The 17500-nt window shown below is 37.4% G+C and overlaps 1 protein-coding gene and 1 long non-coding RNA gene across 7 annotated transcripts in view; one reads left to right on the top strand and one right to left on the bottom strand.

Annotated features, from left to right (window-relative positions):
- The window catches only part of LOC115232533 (nuclear hormone receptor HR96), a 381450-nt gene that overhangs the window by 316408 nt on the left and 47542 nt on the right, over positions 1–17500 (bottom strand). The window contains exon 1 of one of the 6 annotated variants that reach the window (XM_029802462.2): positions 12378–13926. The exons of 4 other annotated variants lie outside the window; for them this stretch is intronic. In XM_029802462.2, coding sequence (XP_029658322.1) covers positions 12378–12451 — 74 coding nt within the window. In that variant the 5' untranslated portion in view covers positions 12452–13926. Of the gene's footprint in view, positions 1–12377; positions 13927–17500 lie in introns of those variants that run through there. One more of the 6 variants, XM_029802463.2, reaches the window with a different exon arrangement.
- Positions 15266–17500, top strand: part of LOC118761477 — a 43284-nt gene continuing 41049 nt past the window's right edge. The window contains exon 1 of the long non-coding RNA XR_004997408.1: positions 15266–15318. This is a non-coding gene — a long non-coding RNA (uncharacterized LOC118761477). The remainder of the gene's footprint in view (positions 15319–17500) is intronic.

Genomic DNA, 17500 nt, shown 5'->3' with positions numbered 1-17500 from the left:
AAAGGGTTGGTAAGAAGCTAACAGAGAATACTGAATGGAGGGAGGAAGACTAAGACTCAGCAGCAAAGAGAGAGACAAATAGTCAAATACAGGGAGGGAGAAATAAAGTGAAAGGCAGGGGTCTACAGAGTTAAACTCCCTTTTCTGCTACAGAGCCAGAGAATAGACAAGAGAAAAAGAGAGAAATATGAAATAAAGAGGCGAGGGCGATCAAAGAGTATATAAGAAACATATATAAGAAACACCTCCTATTTGCCTCAACAAACAACATTCCACAAGGGACCATTTAACCTAGGAGTCAAAAGAACAAGTTACCAGATGAGTTAATGAAGAGACCAGTATAGCAAGAAATACAATGAGAGAGAGGACTGGGAAGTAGCAAGAACGCAAGGTGATCAGGCTGATGCGAGGTGGGGGACCACTTAAGGAAAGGGGATAGAGAGTGAGAAAGTTTGTTTAATAAGGGAAGGAGACATATGAGCCTTAAAACTAGATAAAGGGGCTCACTATGTGGGTGTTGAGGCCGCATACATAAACAGAATAGAGGAGGGATGTTCAATTGATAATATAGAACCCTAATCCGTATAGACAGAGATGGAGACAGATAACTGATGGTAGCTAGACAGACAGCCAGATAGATCACCAAAGAAGCAAAACTGCAGAATTATATGGAAGGATGGCGGGAGTGAAGAGTTGATCGAAAGCCATGTCTTGTCATGTCTCTTCTATTCACAACACCGATGAAGCTGTGTACATTGCTAGCCTACTCAACGGCCCACACCTTTCACATGCAATATTTTCTTCGTAGATCACATGGACGGATGATAACGATGACGATTTCTCACAGCGAAAACAAGCTACAGATTTGCATATAAATTTGTCTGAAGCAACCAATCATTCCTGCCCGGATTTCAACTCAGAAATGTCAATAGATTCTTCTAAGGCTAAAATACCGTCACTGGCATATAATCATTTCGAACTTTGGCACAACACAGGGTCACAAATTTAGTAAAAAAAAAAATGGAGTGGGAGGAGTAAGTCGATTTCACACTGACCTCAGTGTATTACTGCTATCTTAAATAATAATTGCACTTAAATAATGACGATTTGAACCAGCAATTTTAAGGGAAGAGGATTTAATCGACACTACTGACCCCAGTATTTGAGCTCGCCAGAATTGGAATCCAGAATGTAAAGAGCTGAAACAAATACAGCAAGGTATTTTGGTCTGACGCTCTAACAATAATAATAATAATAAGAAAAATAATATCCCTTTCCTCATTGGCTACAAGGGCCACAAAAATCATTTAGGACAATACAAAGATTAAAGTAAAAATAATCGTTTCCAGCATTGGCACCAGACCATAAGTTGTTTGGGTGAGGGCAGATGTAGAGTCGATTAATGTAGATCGCCAGTGCATGACTGATGACTAAGATAATAAAAAAAAATACATTACATCAAAACCATAATTGCAGACTTCTTACTGGAGTCAAAAATTATCGGCGCACATGCATGGAATAAACAACTACTGCCACTACAAATTCGAAGTACTGAAGACTCTCGTTACATGAACAAGATACAGCACTGACTTTAGAACACACATGACACTCTCCAGTATGTATCCCGCCACAATATTATATTCGTCACCTAAGCAACACTGCCGTCTTCATCAGTGTTCAACATAATACACACGATACTAGGTCTACAACCAACGCATTACTTGTAACACTGAATTCACAGAACCCTACATCGAATTACCTATGCAACAAGCACTTCATACTTCGATTCACGAGTCAACAAGGGAGCTTCGAAATAAGATCATTCCTGTTTAGGAACAACACCAGAATCTCTCTGAAATCAAAAGCTACTATTTTTGAAAAAAGAATAGATCAGATAAATTTCTGGCGACCGTTTTTAACTAGAAAGACGGATAGGTCAAAGCTGGAACGTCTTTGATCATAAATGCCCTCGATTAAGGCTAGCGTGGACTGCCGAATAATCGGCGTCACATACCATGCGAGAAGTATAAGCCGTCTCAATAAGAGACGAGGGACTAGGAAATGGAAACCCAGTATTGGGAGAAATTCACCATCACTCTGTAAGCGCTTGTCCAAGGGGCCACGCAACGGGCTTGAACCCGGAACCATCCATGTGATTGGGAAATCTATTTCTAACTACAGTCACGCCTGCGCCTATATATAGAAGCGACGTCAGCGTGAGTACAAGTCGACCCCAGCACAATTTTAGCACCAACTTTGTAAAAACGAAACTAAATATTTTAAAGACATGTTTAATCGACGATTTATATCTTTACTTTATTAGAGGGGGAAACTCTCCAGCGTCGATAATATTCGACACTATATACTATTATAGCAACGTTGTTCAACAGGGCGCTTCGCTTACAATACACTACACAAGACCAGTTACGATAACTGACTGACAATAGTGGTGGTGGTATTGGCTAGTTTATAATGGTTTTGTTTATTGCAGGAACAACTTCCACGACTACTGCAGCAGCAGCAGCAGTGAATAATGATGTAATACAACGGCAGTAGTAGAGTACTAACGTGTACGCGACCGAGTGGGATGGATGGGTGTACATGTGATGGTAATATATGGGCGCACAGAAACAAAAAGGAAAGAAGAGGAGGTGAGAGATTGCGTGACGGGGATTTTGTGGAGGCGACAAAGGGAGAATGTGTGTTTTAGAGAGAAAAAGTGAGCGAGATCGAAAGATGAATGCGTGAGAGAGAGAGAGATACTTGGATTTCGAAATGTATGTGGTCATTTCGAATGGGAGAAACAGGGGAAGGCGATGGCAGAAGGAATGTCTTTACTTTTTTTCTTCTTTTGCCCACGATCCTTTTCTCATTCTATCTATTCAGTCGGCCTGTATGTGTGTATGCACATGCACAAGATGAAGAGCATAGCAAACTGAGTCTACCTACAGTCTCGATTCCCGGTTACAGTCACATAACGTCACTGTCGAACACTCTCGCAAACATACAGGGCACGCAATCGCGATATGGAAGCACGACCAGTACACAACCAAATATTATGTAAGAGCTCAAGCAGAGCAAGAGAGAGTGGGGAGGAGGAATTGTACGAATGTGTGCCGTGTCTGTGTGTAGGGTCGTGAGAGAGAAATTATGAGAACGACAGGCTAGAAAATATATTGATGAAAAATCAAAAATGTGATTTCTATTTGCAAGTGTGTGTGTATGTGTGCGTGTGTCTGCAGCTGTTAATGTGAGACGGATGGATGGGTGGATGGTGAGCGAGAAAGGAAATTTAAGTGTGTATGTAAGTGGCAATTATACGTTTGACATCAAAAGATAGGGTTGGAGCAGGCAGTGAGGATAATCTGGTGGGTAGGTCACCCGTGACAGGAGATCTTGCCATCTCCACGCATTTACGATGTCGGGGTGTTAGAGACAGGAAGAGAAGGTGAAGGGAGAGAAAAAAAAAACCCCAGTAGTTTGAAAGTTTTGCAAGAAAGAAACTAAGAAGGAAAGAAAGAACTTGAACATCGTTAGTACTGGTGTTGGGAGGCGTTAGTCCCTAGTCACTATACTACAGTGAGAGAGAGAGATGTTTATTAATTCGTTTTAGTCACGACGGCTGCTATGGACAAACATGTTGAAGAGAAAGCGGTAGTAAGTACGAGTGCGTGAAACAGCGACTGAGTTGTGTCAATTCTGCATTTCCTTTGAAATGATTCAGACTGGAGGAAACTGATGGAGACGGAGGTGCATCACATTATTATTATTATTATTGTTATTATTATTACATAGCTAGGCAGATTACACATGCATGTATATATCTATGAGTACGGGAGACGGTGAGTATACGATGGCGCGTATGTGTTAGTGATGTTTTAAGTTAGCTAAAATATTTTAGATTTCCCAAAAATTGTAGAGATAAAAAGAAAAAGAGAATTCTAAAAATAATAATTTAAAAGATAACGATAAAATCGACAAATCCTATTAATATTTTCTTTCTAGCTTACACACGCGAGCGACGAGAATGTTGAAGAAAAGAAGAAAAAAAAAGAAAGAAAAAGAAACATGTTTACAACAGCGAAATGTCTTTCTGAGACAAAACAGTCGCTCCATTTACAAAGAGTGATTTAGAAAAAAACACTCGCTTATCAATAAATACACATGATGTGCTGTGTCCTATATTACTGTAATAATCCTTAGTGCTTGGAAAGGGGAAATATCTATGGCATATACGCATTTATACATGTATGATGTAAAGTATATATGCATGTATATGTCTGAAGGTATATACAACTTTTTCTCTATGAATTAGTATTATCTCCTGCTCGCTTATTTCTGGCCGACGCAAAGATATTCCGTACATCCACACTCAATCTCTATAATTTCGTAACTATCTGTGGGTTGTCCGACCGCAGCCTTATCGCAACTACCTACCATACATTCACGCTCTTCACAACGCTGCCTACCCATCTCTCGGAAACCTATGGTACCCCCCACCAGTCTGCAGACTGTCCAGAGCTTCGCCACCTCTACGCTATTCCCAGTAGCACATGTGCTTCACATCTGACCTATCAGAAACAGTTTTTAAGCATGCCTTTTCCTCATTCTAAACAACAAAACACGGAAAGACCAGAAACTCACAGTTGCGCTGCTGCAGTCCAGATAAGGGTAAATAAAAAATTTAACAACGTTTGAAGAAAAATCACCAGCCCCTACAAAAGTGGACGGCTCTTGCGCACTAACACAACGACTACAAGACCATCATCAGAACCTTGAAAGCGACTCGAGTGAATTGGACATCCCTCAAGATCTACAGCATTCCAAACTATAGCCAAAGGTTTGGGTCCCTTGCCAAAATTACATCACCCAGCTTTGCCGAATTCTCTTTCTCATTACTTCTCAACTCTGATGTTTGTAAACACTATTTTTACGAGAAGAAAATTTAAACCTTCAATGCCCGCTTTTTACGAGAAGAAAATTTAGACCTTCAATGCCCGCTTTGCACCCAACTCCACACATTAACTAAATAGTCTCCAAATCTGTAATTCCCATTCTACCAAGTTCGCTATAATGCACAACATACATGCCGTTGCTTCAGACTAACATTGCCCCTGGCAATGTCTTTTCCACTACCCACAAACAATGCACTACATTTTCTATCCCTCCCTCTCCCTCACATACATATATATATATATATATACACACACACACACACATACATACATACATACATACATAAAGGGGTTGGACAAAATAATGAAAATACCTAGCATCATTATTTTGAAGTATCTATAAAACCGCCAAAAGCTTGTTTATTTTTATGTTATTCTTTATTTATTATTAGTGTTACTCAATGTATTTTGCTAAAATTGCTATTTCTTTTCAGATATCAGAAAAAGGTAGTTAAAATTCATTAAAATGACAGATCTATGGGACTTTCAAAGAGCTCAAATTGTTGGTGCTCATGTGGCAGGTGCTAGTGTAACGAAAACAGCCGAAATGTTTGGTGTATGAAGCAGTACTGTCTCGAAAGTAATGACAGCCTTTGAGAAAGAGGGAAAAAACTTCCTTGTCGAAACAAAACTCCAGAAGAAAGCCAAAACTTTCAGATCGGGACCGTCGGACTCTTACGCGAATTGTTAGAAAGGATCACAAAAGTACAGCTTCCAAAATTACTGCAGAAATTAATGACCACCTCGAAAACCCAGTTTCCATAAAAACTGTTTGCTGTGAGCTGCACAAAGCCGGATTTCACGGGAGGGCTGCAATCAGAAAACCACTACTTTCAGAAACAAAATGTTTAGAGTGGAGTAAAACCCCACAGAATTGGTCCCTAGAGCAGTGGAAGAATGTTATTTTCTTGGACGAGTCATCCTTTACCTTATTTCCGACCACCGGTCGAGTATACGTGTGGAGACAAGCCAAAAGAAGCATTTGACCTAGACTGCATTCTTCCAACTGTTAAACATGGAGGAGGATCTGTGTTGGTCGGGGGTGGGGGCCATATCTTCGAAATTCGCTATCCCAGTGGTTTCCCTTCATGGCAGGATTAATAGACAAGACTAAGCATTTTATCTGATCAAATTCATCTTATGGTTGCGGAACTGTTTCCGGCGGGAAACGCAATCTTTCAGGATGATAATGCACCACACAGCTAAAGTTGTTACTGAATGGCACGAGGAACATTCTAGTGAAGTTGAATATCTTATCTGACCCCACAGTCCCCATCTCAACATTATTGAACATTTATGGTGCATTTTAGAAAAACAAGTAAGAAGTCGATATCCTCCACCATCATCACTACAAGAACTGGAGACTGTTTTAGCTGAAGAATGGATAAAACAGCTTTGGAAACAATTCAAACTTTGTATAAGTCCATACCTCATACAATTCAAGCTGTAATTACTGCGAAAAGCGGTCCTACCCCATATTAAAATTTGCTTGAAATTTTAAGATGTTTCCATTATTTTTTCCAACCCCTGTGTATAAATACGTATATACACTTTTGGAATGTGACCCATTCCCAGTAAGGATAACTTCTCAGGCCCTGCCAACTATTGTCAAGAATCATTATTGCATCTCACTACTCCTATATGAACAACTCACAAATAGCGCCCCCACCATTATTCCAAATGTCATTGAGGACCTCTCCGGCGAAAACATCAAGATAGTAAAGACTTCATCTTAAAGAATAGCCATCTCCTGCAGACCCAGCAAATTCTTGAGGACCAACATTTTACTACCACTCTACAAAGCTAAGTTAAGACCCACAATGGAATAGTGTTCTCACATCTAGGAAGTTGGTGCTTCCACTGAGATAGCATTCAAAGAAAGGCCATTCTACAATTCACTCAGAGCTATCCTCTCTCTGTTCTAACTACAGTGACCGCTGCTCCTCGCATGTGGACGAGTCTGTTCTACTTCCACCCAAACACTTCTGACACCCAAACTTTAACCACAACGGTCAGTCCTCCATTCACAGAATGCCGGTACCCTAGAGTACTCTTCCCTGCACATGGAGAGTAATATTCTAGAGAATAGTTTAAATGGCATGTGTACACAGAAAGAGGAAGGTACTCCCGTGTTACAGAAATTGTAAAAGTGTGACAACTTTCAGGATACTTACAATTCAAGAACACTGGAAAGAAACCGTTAACTGGAAGTGAAGGCAGAAATGCGAAAAGGAACTGTAAGAAGAGACTATAATGAATATGAGAATATGAAACTTGATGCAGGAGGACTAAATCAGCCGCATTGCCAAAATATTAAAGTTTGCAACATGTGCAGTGGGAAAACTCATGGCAATACTGAGAAAATTAAGTGAAAGTGCTTTAAGAAGCGCTTGAATATGCACAACATAAAAATGACAGACACAGAGTTTGCTAATTAAGCCCGAGCAGCTGGCGGTGAGGGTGAGGAGAGACATTGCTAAAAGAAACATACACAAGGGTAAGTATACAATGATAACGAAACTACACTTTTTGGGAAGTGCATATGCGCTAGAACTATTTCTCGAAAAGAAAAATCAACAGTAGGATTTTAAAGATTCTAAAAATCTACGTTTCTTCTGGTTGGAAATACCGCTTAAGTCCCTACTCGAGTGTCACTTTGAAAATCCAAGGGTTTTCATGGGTTAGGTAAAGTTTAATTTATCTCTGATTTCTCGTTCAAATAGAATGCATTCATGAGTTAAGACATTTTGAAGAGTTTTTTTTAGCTCTTTTGGTCCTGTTATAGAAAAGTACAATGCCAGGCATATTTTCCAGCAAAGCACCAAGACACTCTTTTAGACAATGCATCCAAGAACTTAAATAATTTTTTCTGATTATATGAGAGTAGAATAAATTCCGAAAAGAAACAATTTCTTTGCTTCAGCCCGATTCAAAGTGTGACAGCCAACCTCAAAGAATATCATACAAGAAGAAATTTCAAAGCAATTAAAAGGAGGATAAACCTAAATTAGGGACTTCTGGAAGAAGTTCATCATCATGGATAATAAATGGGTCGTAGCATGAAGTTTAACCTTAAATTTGAATTGTTCTCGAAAAATTTCCGTCCAGACTGTATCTGTGACTTCTACAAGCATAAAGTTTACATGAAATTCAGAAAGATATTCAGATATTTGCAGATGATGTAGGATTTCAAGGAGTCATAGAGAATGGTATGGTTGAGTTACTAGTGCCCCACAGAGAAAGTTTACCTAAGAAGGAGTTGATATTGTTAGAACAGGAGCAATCTCAGAATACAGATGAATATACGGAAATTTCGCCAACTCCACTCCAATTAACTGCAAAGAATATTGCTGGGTTGGCATTTACAGAAGATCTGCAAGTTTTTGCTGATAACAGCCCTAATAATGAACGTAACATATAAATAACAAGAGCTTACAATGAAATCAGTTTTTACACTGAGCCGTACAAAGAGATGAAGTACCATAAATATAAAACAATTTGAGTAGTAAAAGTTGAACTATAAGGTGAAGAATAAATAATGTCCCTCATTCTGCCAGTAATACCCATTTCCCCACCACTCCTCCCACAAATAGCTTTTGTGGTAAAACGCACCCTATAACATTTATCTAGTTGTTCTGCAAGATTCTTGATGTGAAATCGTGTGTTGAAACAGATATTGTTTATATACTTGAGGATAGCAAGATATGACCATCTCCAAGTACCCTATTACGATCCTTATTTATTTCACTTCAAATGTTTTAATGAGCATATTTTTTTCTTTTCCTTTTTCGTTTTGTTTCACTTCAAAATTCTCATCATGTGTGTAGTATAACTGGATGGAAAATATTTCAGGATTTGTTAGATTTTTATCATTAGCTTTTAAATTATTATTATTATTATTTTCAATGCATAAAGGTGTTCGTGCTGTTGGTTCATGTTGCTATTATTATTGATTTTCAGGGGAAAAATCCGTCGAAACGCACTCTCACTTTATAATATCAGTACAAGTGGGAAAATTAATTTCGCGTCTCAACAATATTTTCAGAAACTCATTGCCTCCATAAAGTGGAGGATCTCCACAACACCCTTACACATACACACGATATATATATATATATATATATATATATATATATATAGCGAGTGTGTGTACGTACATGAGTCAGAGAGGATGAACAATTTGTACATGTGTAAAGTGTTCGCATGTTAGCTAAATATTTTTAAATCTACGAAAAATTGGAAAGAGATGAAAATAAAAATTAAATAAAATAATTCTAAAAATAATTTAAAAGCTAATGATAAAAAATCTGACAAATCCTATTAATATTTCCCCTCCAGCATACACACACACGACGAGATTTTTGAAGTGAAACAAAACGAAAAAGAAAAAAATAAACGTGTTTACAACAGCGAAATGTTTTTGTGACAATACAGTCGCCCCATTTATGAAGGGCGATTTAGAAAAAACACTCGATTATACACACACACACATAAATACACACATGGATGCGCTGTTTGTGTCCTATATTATTGTAATAATCCCTGTGGGTGGAGAGGAAAAAATGTAGAAGGTACAGCACATATCTATCTATCTATCCATCCACACACACGTATGTGTGGATAGATTTTATGCATGTGTGCGTGTATATAAAGAGAGAGTGGGTGTATTTCATACACATACATGCCAACAAAATTTCCAACATCTAAGCAATTCTCGCTCAAATAGTCATGAGTATTTTTCTTTTTGTCTTTCTTTTCATGCTTTAAGCAGTTTCTTCACACATACACCATCACCACTTACTATTATTAATTTACTATCGCTACAAGTATCTGAGTACATGTGTAAGGAAGGTACTTCGGTCGAAAGTACCCAGCTACGGTGAAATGAATAAACATCTATTAAGAGTCGGAAAGATTTTACGTAAACATTATTCGGCCTGATAAAAATGTGTATAACAGATGAATTGTTTGAATATCATAGCTGTTATTTATCAGAGAAAGCCTTAATAAATGTGGTTCATATAATATATATATATACATAATGTATATTATAAATGCATCAAGATCCGAGGTAGCATTTCGTGATAACGTGTTCGTGTATGAAAAGAAGAAAAAAAGCTTTTTAATTAACCGGTTGATTGTAATGGACATTATAATGGACAAACGGCGTGTGTGTGTATGTGTAAGCACATTTATCTCTGTGTATTTATTAATCCTTTTGCTGAAAGAAAATACGCCAGTCGGCTGGCTTTGTTTGTTTCTGTGGGTGTTCGTGCGTTCGACTATCTTTTTTGTCGGAGAAGATTCAATTAGGACAATATGTGTTTATTCTGTAACAGTGTGCAATAAAGAGACAAATATTTAAGCATAATAAGCATCTTTAAATATAAACATATATATTATTTGGAATGTGTTTTCTGCATGATACACGCCCGGCCATTCTACTACTACTACTACTACTAATATTAATAATGATGATGATGAACATTAACAAACAAGTATTCCGAGTTTCAAGTGGTTATTAAAACGTACATTTCTTTTTTTTTTCAAAGCCTTTTTTTTTCCCCGGAAGGCAAAACGAGAACACATCAAAAGCAAGTCAACAACAGTAAAAACACTGACGAATAACACACCAGTATCATCATCACCACCACCATCGTCATCAAGTGCCGTGTTGAGAGGGTGGTGGTGGGAAATCGGTCAATAACCTGTTCAGTTCCTTTAAATCTTACACACACACATTATACTGTGTGTGTGTGTGTGTTTCAAACTTGGGTTAATCATTTTATGTTTGTTTCGCCTGTGATTTCTCTCTCCTCCATTCTCACAGTCTGTCTCTTTTTTTTCTTCTTTTCTCTTTTCTTTTCTACGGCAGCTAATATATTTTTGTGAAGTGGCAGAAGCCACCGTAATCTCATACATTCATACACTGGATAAAGCCAAAACCAAAAGTAAAAGAAAATAAAACCAGAAATACACACACAAACCACACTCATAAACATTAGTAAGAACGATAATAATAATAATAATTATATTATTATTATTATTATTATTAGTGACACGAGGCCAGGATATTTGGGAATTGTGTGTAAATGGGTGGGGATAGAGAGACAAACAACAGACTATTTCGATTCCCATCCCCTGTACGCCCCTGGTACTTATATTGAAGACCATCAGATCAGTAGTAGTAGTAAATAGAGTGGGGCGCGATTTCATCGATCCAACTGCTTCCCTCAAATTTGTGGATTCTGTCGATCGAAAAATCATCTCTACATTGTAATTATTTACATTTATTTTTTAATGCGTTCGCTGTTATTTTTTATTTTATTTTGCATAATCAATTCTACGTAAATTGCTGCCGGTATTTTCTTTCAAATTTGTCCTTGTAATGTCTCCTTCATTCGACGCCCTTGTGGCAAATAAGAGAAATCATTATTGATCACAATAATAATATAATATCGATCAGAGAGAGAGAGAGAGAGAGCAGAAATGATTTTACTCTATATTTTAGCAATCGCATTACTAATTGAGGCAAGTAATGATGACAATACAACAGACAGTACAATTGAAATGATACGACGAAAAGAAATAAACGTGACGGAGGAGAAATATTAAGCAAAACACACGTAGACATACAACAGAGAGAGAGAAAGAGAGACATGCAAACAGAAAGCTTAAATGGCAGAAAGACAGACAAAGAGTTAATACTGGGGGAATCGGTTCGCGTGTTTCATGACTGTGATGATATATGTGTTTATAATGTAGCTACAATGTGCTATGTTCTTAGATTGTTTGTGTGTTTGACTCGAGCGCACACCTTACTACAATACTGACAGCGTGAGTGAGTGAGTGAGTTTTAGTTTTGCCTACTCGTTAATACAGAAGAACTAACTAGCTAGCAAAAATACGAATGTCTTATTGACGACGAAAACAACGAACGAAAAATCAAGTGTTGTTCTTTTTGCTATGGTTTTTGGTTTAGGAGCTTTGATTCAATCATCGACTGACAACAGTTGAAGACAGATCGTTGTTGGACATAAGCAAAATTAAATACACTCATCTATGTATATAACCCAAACACACACACTCTCTGGGTGTTTGTGTGTGCGTGTGACCAGTATATAGAAATTGTTTGCTAGATTGCCCGATCTCTGAAAAATAAATATGATAAAACGGTAGAAAAGGGCAGCAGGTACCCATTCCTCCAAACTCTGAGATGCCTGTTACATACAGTTGGCCAAATTCTTCGCACACATGTACACACACACAATATTCTCATCGTTAAACATGCATTAAAAATATACTACAATACATGTGAATGTGTATACGTACAATTGTATGGTATTGTGTAAGGTAGAGTGTGCGTATATATATGATATATATATGAGCGTGTATGTGTGTGTATAAATAAACCACACTTACCTGTAAGTAGCTTTTGGATAAGGAATAGTAGGTCCAACTTTAGAATATTGATATGCATGTAAAATGCTCCACATGGTTAAATATTGTTTGTTGTGCTATTTTAGTACTTCAATATTTGCGTCTGCGTATGTGTTTGTATATATGTGAAAAAATGTGTTTATATGCGAGAAGGCTCATGTTTTTTTTGTCTTTCGTTAATTTAATTTAATTTTTTTTCTCACGTTTTTTTTTCCCTTTTAAAATATTTTTTTTTTTAAAGTAATTTTTACACTGGAGGGACAGCTGAAGGTTTGTTTCTACTGTAAATTCTCTTTTCTCCCAACAAAAGAAGAAAAAAAAAATATCTGGGAGAATGAAACAATTTTAAACACTGCAAAGTATTTTTTGTTTCGTGTGCTAAATTTATGACAATGATAAAAATATTAATAACCGGAAAGTATTTCCTCTTTCTCTTTTGTATATATCCATTTTTGTTTTAAAAAGTTTAACGTTGAATATTTTGGTTTAAATCCTCTTTTTAAAAGACAGCGATCTTTTTTTTTTTTTAATAAATATACATTTGTAAATCCAAGAGCAGAACACACGTGTATGTATGTATGTACGTTCGTATATATATATATATATATATATATATATATATATATATACGGGGACACACACAACCACACAGAGTAAAATTGGGGCTTGTTGGATTTAAGAGAAAGAGGGCGGAAATTTGGAAGCAAACAAAAAGGGGGAAAAAATTATAAAAAAGTGTGTACGAGTAAAAATGTGTTGAAAGATGTAGAAAAGGTTAGTTCGTATATCACTAAAAAAATTTTACTTTTTTTTCAAAATGTAAGCAGATAGTTTTCATATATATCCGATTTGGCTAGCAAAGATTTTTGAAATATGACGACGATGGTAAGATATATATGTATATATATATATATACACACACGTATATATTGCTTTCTCTTCTCGATGGATTTTCTTTTACTATAATCGTACTGTCATAATACTGTTGCTTTTTTTCATGTTGATAAAAGAAAGGATGGTGGTGGTTTACACTTGCAGAGGTGGCATTGACGATGATAACGATGATGAATACGAAAAAACGATGAAGATAAGGGTGAATAAGATGCGGATAATAATAATAATAATAATAATAATGATGTTGATGATGATGCGGCGGCGATGTCACGAATAAGGATGGTAGTAATAATAATAGTAACAACAGTAAAATGCAGCAAGCGACATACTCCGGGATGTATAAGTGGAACACATTGACAGAATGTAACACAGCAACAATAATAGTAATAATAATAATAATAGTGATGAAGAGGAAGTGAATGACGATGATGGACGTTTCTGGCCGTGCTATAAATCCAGCACATGTGTATAATAAGTACAATATAATAAACGGTCTGCTGCGTCGCTTGTTAATACACACAAGGTACTTTCCTTCCTACACAGGCATGAGTATATATATATACATATATGTGTGAGTATATTTATGTAGATATGTTTACATATATTTATATATGTGTTAATTTGTTTGTTTGTATGTATATATATATATATATTAGATTATATCAACTTAATTGTATCTATATATATACACACACATATATATATTGTTTATATGTTTGCGTGGATATATACATATGTATGTATACGTATTTCTAGTATATTTCCAAAGAGCGCAAGCAACAACAAGCTCTTCTCACTGGCCGCCGCCACTGCTGCTGCTGCTAATGCTCTTGTTGTTGTTGCCTGTCTTTGCTTCCCTCTCCCCACTCACTATGCTTCTACAGAGAGAGAGAGAGAGAGAGAGAGAGAGAGAGAAACGGGCGGAAAAAAAAATGCATTTACGAAGACTGTATGTCTACAGCGAAACCCTCCGTCTTCGTACTACCTATCGCTGTCTCTTACACACCCCCTTTCAGTTTCCTTACTACTTTCTGTCTTTCTTTTACTCACTCACTCAATATCTTTACTATCAATCACTCTCTCTCTTTATATATATATATATATATATATCATTACCACCTATCACTGTCTCTCTCTCATTCTCAGTTTCCTTGCTACCTTTTCATATTCTCTCTTTCTCATTCACCTACCCACTCTCTTTCCTTGTCTATCTCCTCTTACACCCTCTCACTTTCTATTCTTCTCACATACACTCAATTTCCTTACTACTTTCTATCTATCGTTTTCTCTTACATACGCATTCTCCCTATCCGCTTCTGTCTCTTTCTTTCTATCTCTTATTCTGCCGACTTGCTTCGTTAGCTGGCTTTTTTTCTTTCTTCTTCTTCTCCTATAGTGAAGCACACACTGTTAGCTTTGCTTGCCTTGCCTTGTAGTAATAGTCGAACAGACACACGTACACACACGTACGTATTGACATTATAGACAAGCAAGCAAGCAAACACGCGCACGTAGCTTGTACGCGGACAACTACCCCGAAGTCTATACACAACCGAGAGAATAATTTACACGAGAAAGCACCTACTCTCTTTTTACTCCGTCAAGAAAAAACATTTACCTAGCTCGTCAGATCTATAGATAGATACACAGCAAACACGGGTGTGTGTGTATATAAATATATATACTATACAAACATAGGTGCGCGTGTATATATATATATATTTATATATATATATATACAGACACGCAGGTATAAAAACGTATATGTAATATAAATATGCAAATGTATATTTACTGATTAAGCAGCCCCATCATAGCCTTGACCGTAATCGTCAAAACAAAGTAAAGAATTGTAGATTTATATACAATATACGTATACGCATAGTGCATAAAAATGAGAAAAACGTGTTTGTGTGTGTGTGTGCTCGCGTGCAAAAGAAAGGAATGAGGAGTCGCTAATAATACTCAGTGTAGCAAATACACCTGCACTCAGAATAATAGCAGACAACGGGTGTATATATAATGTCTGGTGAGTATGTTCACTGCGTTTGCTCCAGTCTCTTTGTATCTGGCCGTGCGTGCTTGTGTGTGTGTGTCTCGCGGGTGGGTGTGTGTACGCACGCGTCTGTCTGTACCTTGTTGTTTCGTCAAAGGTGTTTGTGACCGTGATGATTTGTCATTTTGTATATAGTGAACACTCTTTTATTCAATGCAGCATTTGCATTTTACAAGACGGTATGGTATGGGTGTAAATTGAGGGATGTGGGCTACTATTTCTAGCACACCGAGCGACCTCGTTATCAGGGTTCCTTTTGCTTGACGTCTGTAGTTATGAACGTCTCTTTCTAATAACGGATTTTGTATCTGGTTAATGTGTAAGCACACGTATACTTCTAATAATTGCGTTCACACACACACACATATATACACATAGACAAATGCACACCTGTGTGTGTATACAATCGACTGATAACACGACGTGACTTTAGTCTTTCGTCCCCGTGTGTGTATGTACGCGCGTGCTTGTGCGTGTTGTATAAATGAAATACATGATTCTTTTGAGTACACACACACACACGTGTGTATTAAAAGAAGGTGGTGTTCACGACGGGGATGGTGATGGTGTCCCTCCTCCTCCTCTTCGTAACAGTGTTACCCTGTCCATTCATCTACAGAAGCTGCAAAGCAAAGATGAACAACAGCAGCAGCAGCAGCAGCAGCAAGAGCGGGAGTGAGAATAAATGAGTATGGGTGTGATGGGTAGACTATTGGAGAAGGATAAGGGAGGTACGTTATTGTGTGTGTGTAGCGTGTGTGCAAAGAGATGAAGTATAAGAAGGAGAAAGAGGCTGTAAAAAAAAAAAGCGAAGGAAGGAACAAGTGTAGTAGAATGAGTAAGACTTAGTTATGAATGAAGGAAGGGGAGAGAAAAAAAAGGGATAAGAAGCGAAAGACAGGGGGAAGCGGAGAACGACGGTGAAAGAGATGGTGAGAGAAAGAGAGAGAGATGTGATGGGGGGGGGAGATTAGAGAAACAGAAGGTGAAAACAAAAACGTGTGCTAAAAAGCAACGAGTAAGGAAGACGATAAAGAAAGACGGAGAGAGAGAGAGAGAGAGAGAGAGATTGGAATGGAACGAAAAGGAAGGTAAAGAGAAGTGTATTGTAAGATAAGTAGGAAATTAATGTTGAGTGACTAATTTAGAGGGGGTGAGTAAAGTATGGGAGAGACTGTAAGGGAGATGGAACAGAAAAAAAAGGGTAAGAGCGGGATAGTTTAGAAGAGAATGGATACGAGAGAGAGAGAGAGAGAGGGATGCAAATATGAAAGTGATGGAGCGTGTGTGTCGGTGGTGTGAAATAAAATATACATAGAGAAAAGGGAGTGGGTACATTTAAAAGATGGTAAACAGAGTGATGATTGTAACAGTGAAGGGACAGAAAACGGTAAAGTCGTTCCAGTATCCCGAAAAATGAGAAGGAAAGTGAACGTTACGATATATACATTCAAAAAGTGTGGAAGTAAAAAAAAAAATTTAAAAAAAAGAAACGAAAGTAAGAAAAAGAATAAAGATTGAGAGAATCTGGAGAGAAAAAAAATGAAAGGTATTCAAATATCCGGAAGAGACGAAAAAATTTTCATAGGAAAAATGAGAGAAAAAAAACGATACATAGCTATAGTAGAGAGGGAGGGGGAGTATGAGAAAGAAATGGAAGGAGGAGGAGGAGATAGGATGGCGATGAAGAAAAAAGGGGAGGAGTGTAGTAAAAGTAACGAAGGAGGAGGTAGAGATTTAGATTAAAAAAAAAAAAAACCGTAAGATTGAAAAACGTGGTGGTGGGAGAAAGCTTGAAAAGAGGAGGAGTAACAAAAACAAAACACATGGGGAGGAGGAGACGGAAAAGATAAGAGAAATAAACCGGTGTAGGAGGAAAAGTAAGAGTAAGTTGCAGGAAGAGGAGGAAATTCTGCTTGCGTGGGAATCTTATTTGTGGAGTTATTTTCGCGGGTGTGCTTCCGTGAGTACATACGTTCATATGATGTGTGTGTGTGTGTGTTAAATACATTTTTCACGTATAAAATATTGTATGTACGCGAATATAACGTGTGTGTGCATAGAAAAGCAATGTACCTGAGTACCTGCACATGTGTACAGAATGCATAGAAATGCATTTCTATGGTATACACGTTATATTTTGCACGCATCATAT

The sequence above is a fragment of the Octopus sinensis genome, linkage group LG2 (genome assembly GCF_006345805.1).
Source record: "Octopus sinensis linkage group LG2, ASM634580v1, whole genome shotgun sequence".
In the NCBI taxonomy this organism is placed as follows: domain Eukaryota; kingdom Metazoa; phylum Mollusca; class Cephalopoda; order Octopoda; family Octopodidae; genus Octopus; species Octopus sinensis.
The sequence above is the reverse complement of the archived record's forward strand: the minus strand, read 5'-3'. Positions and strand labels throughout refer to the sequence as shown.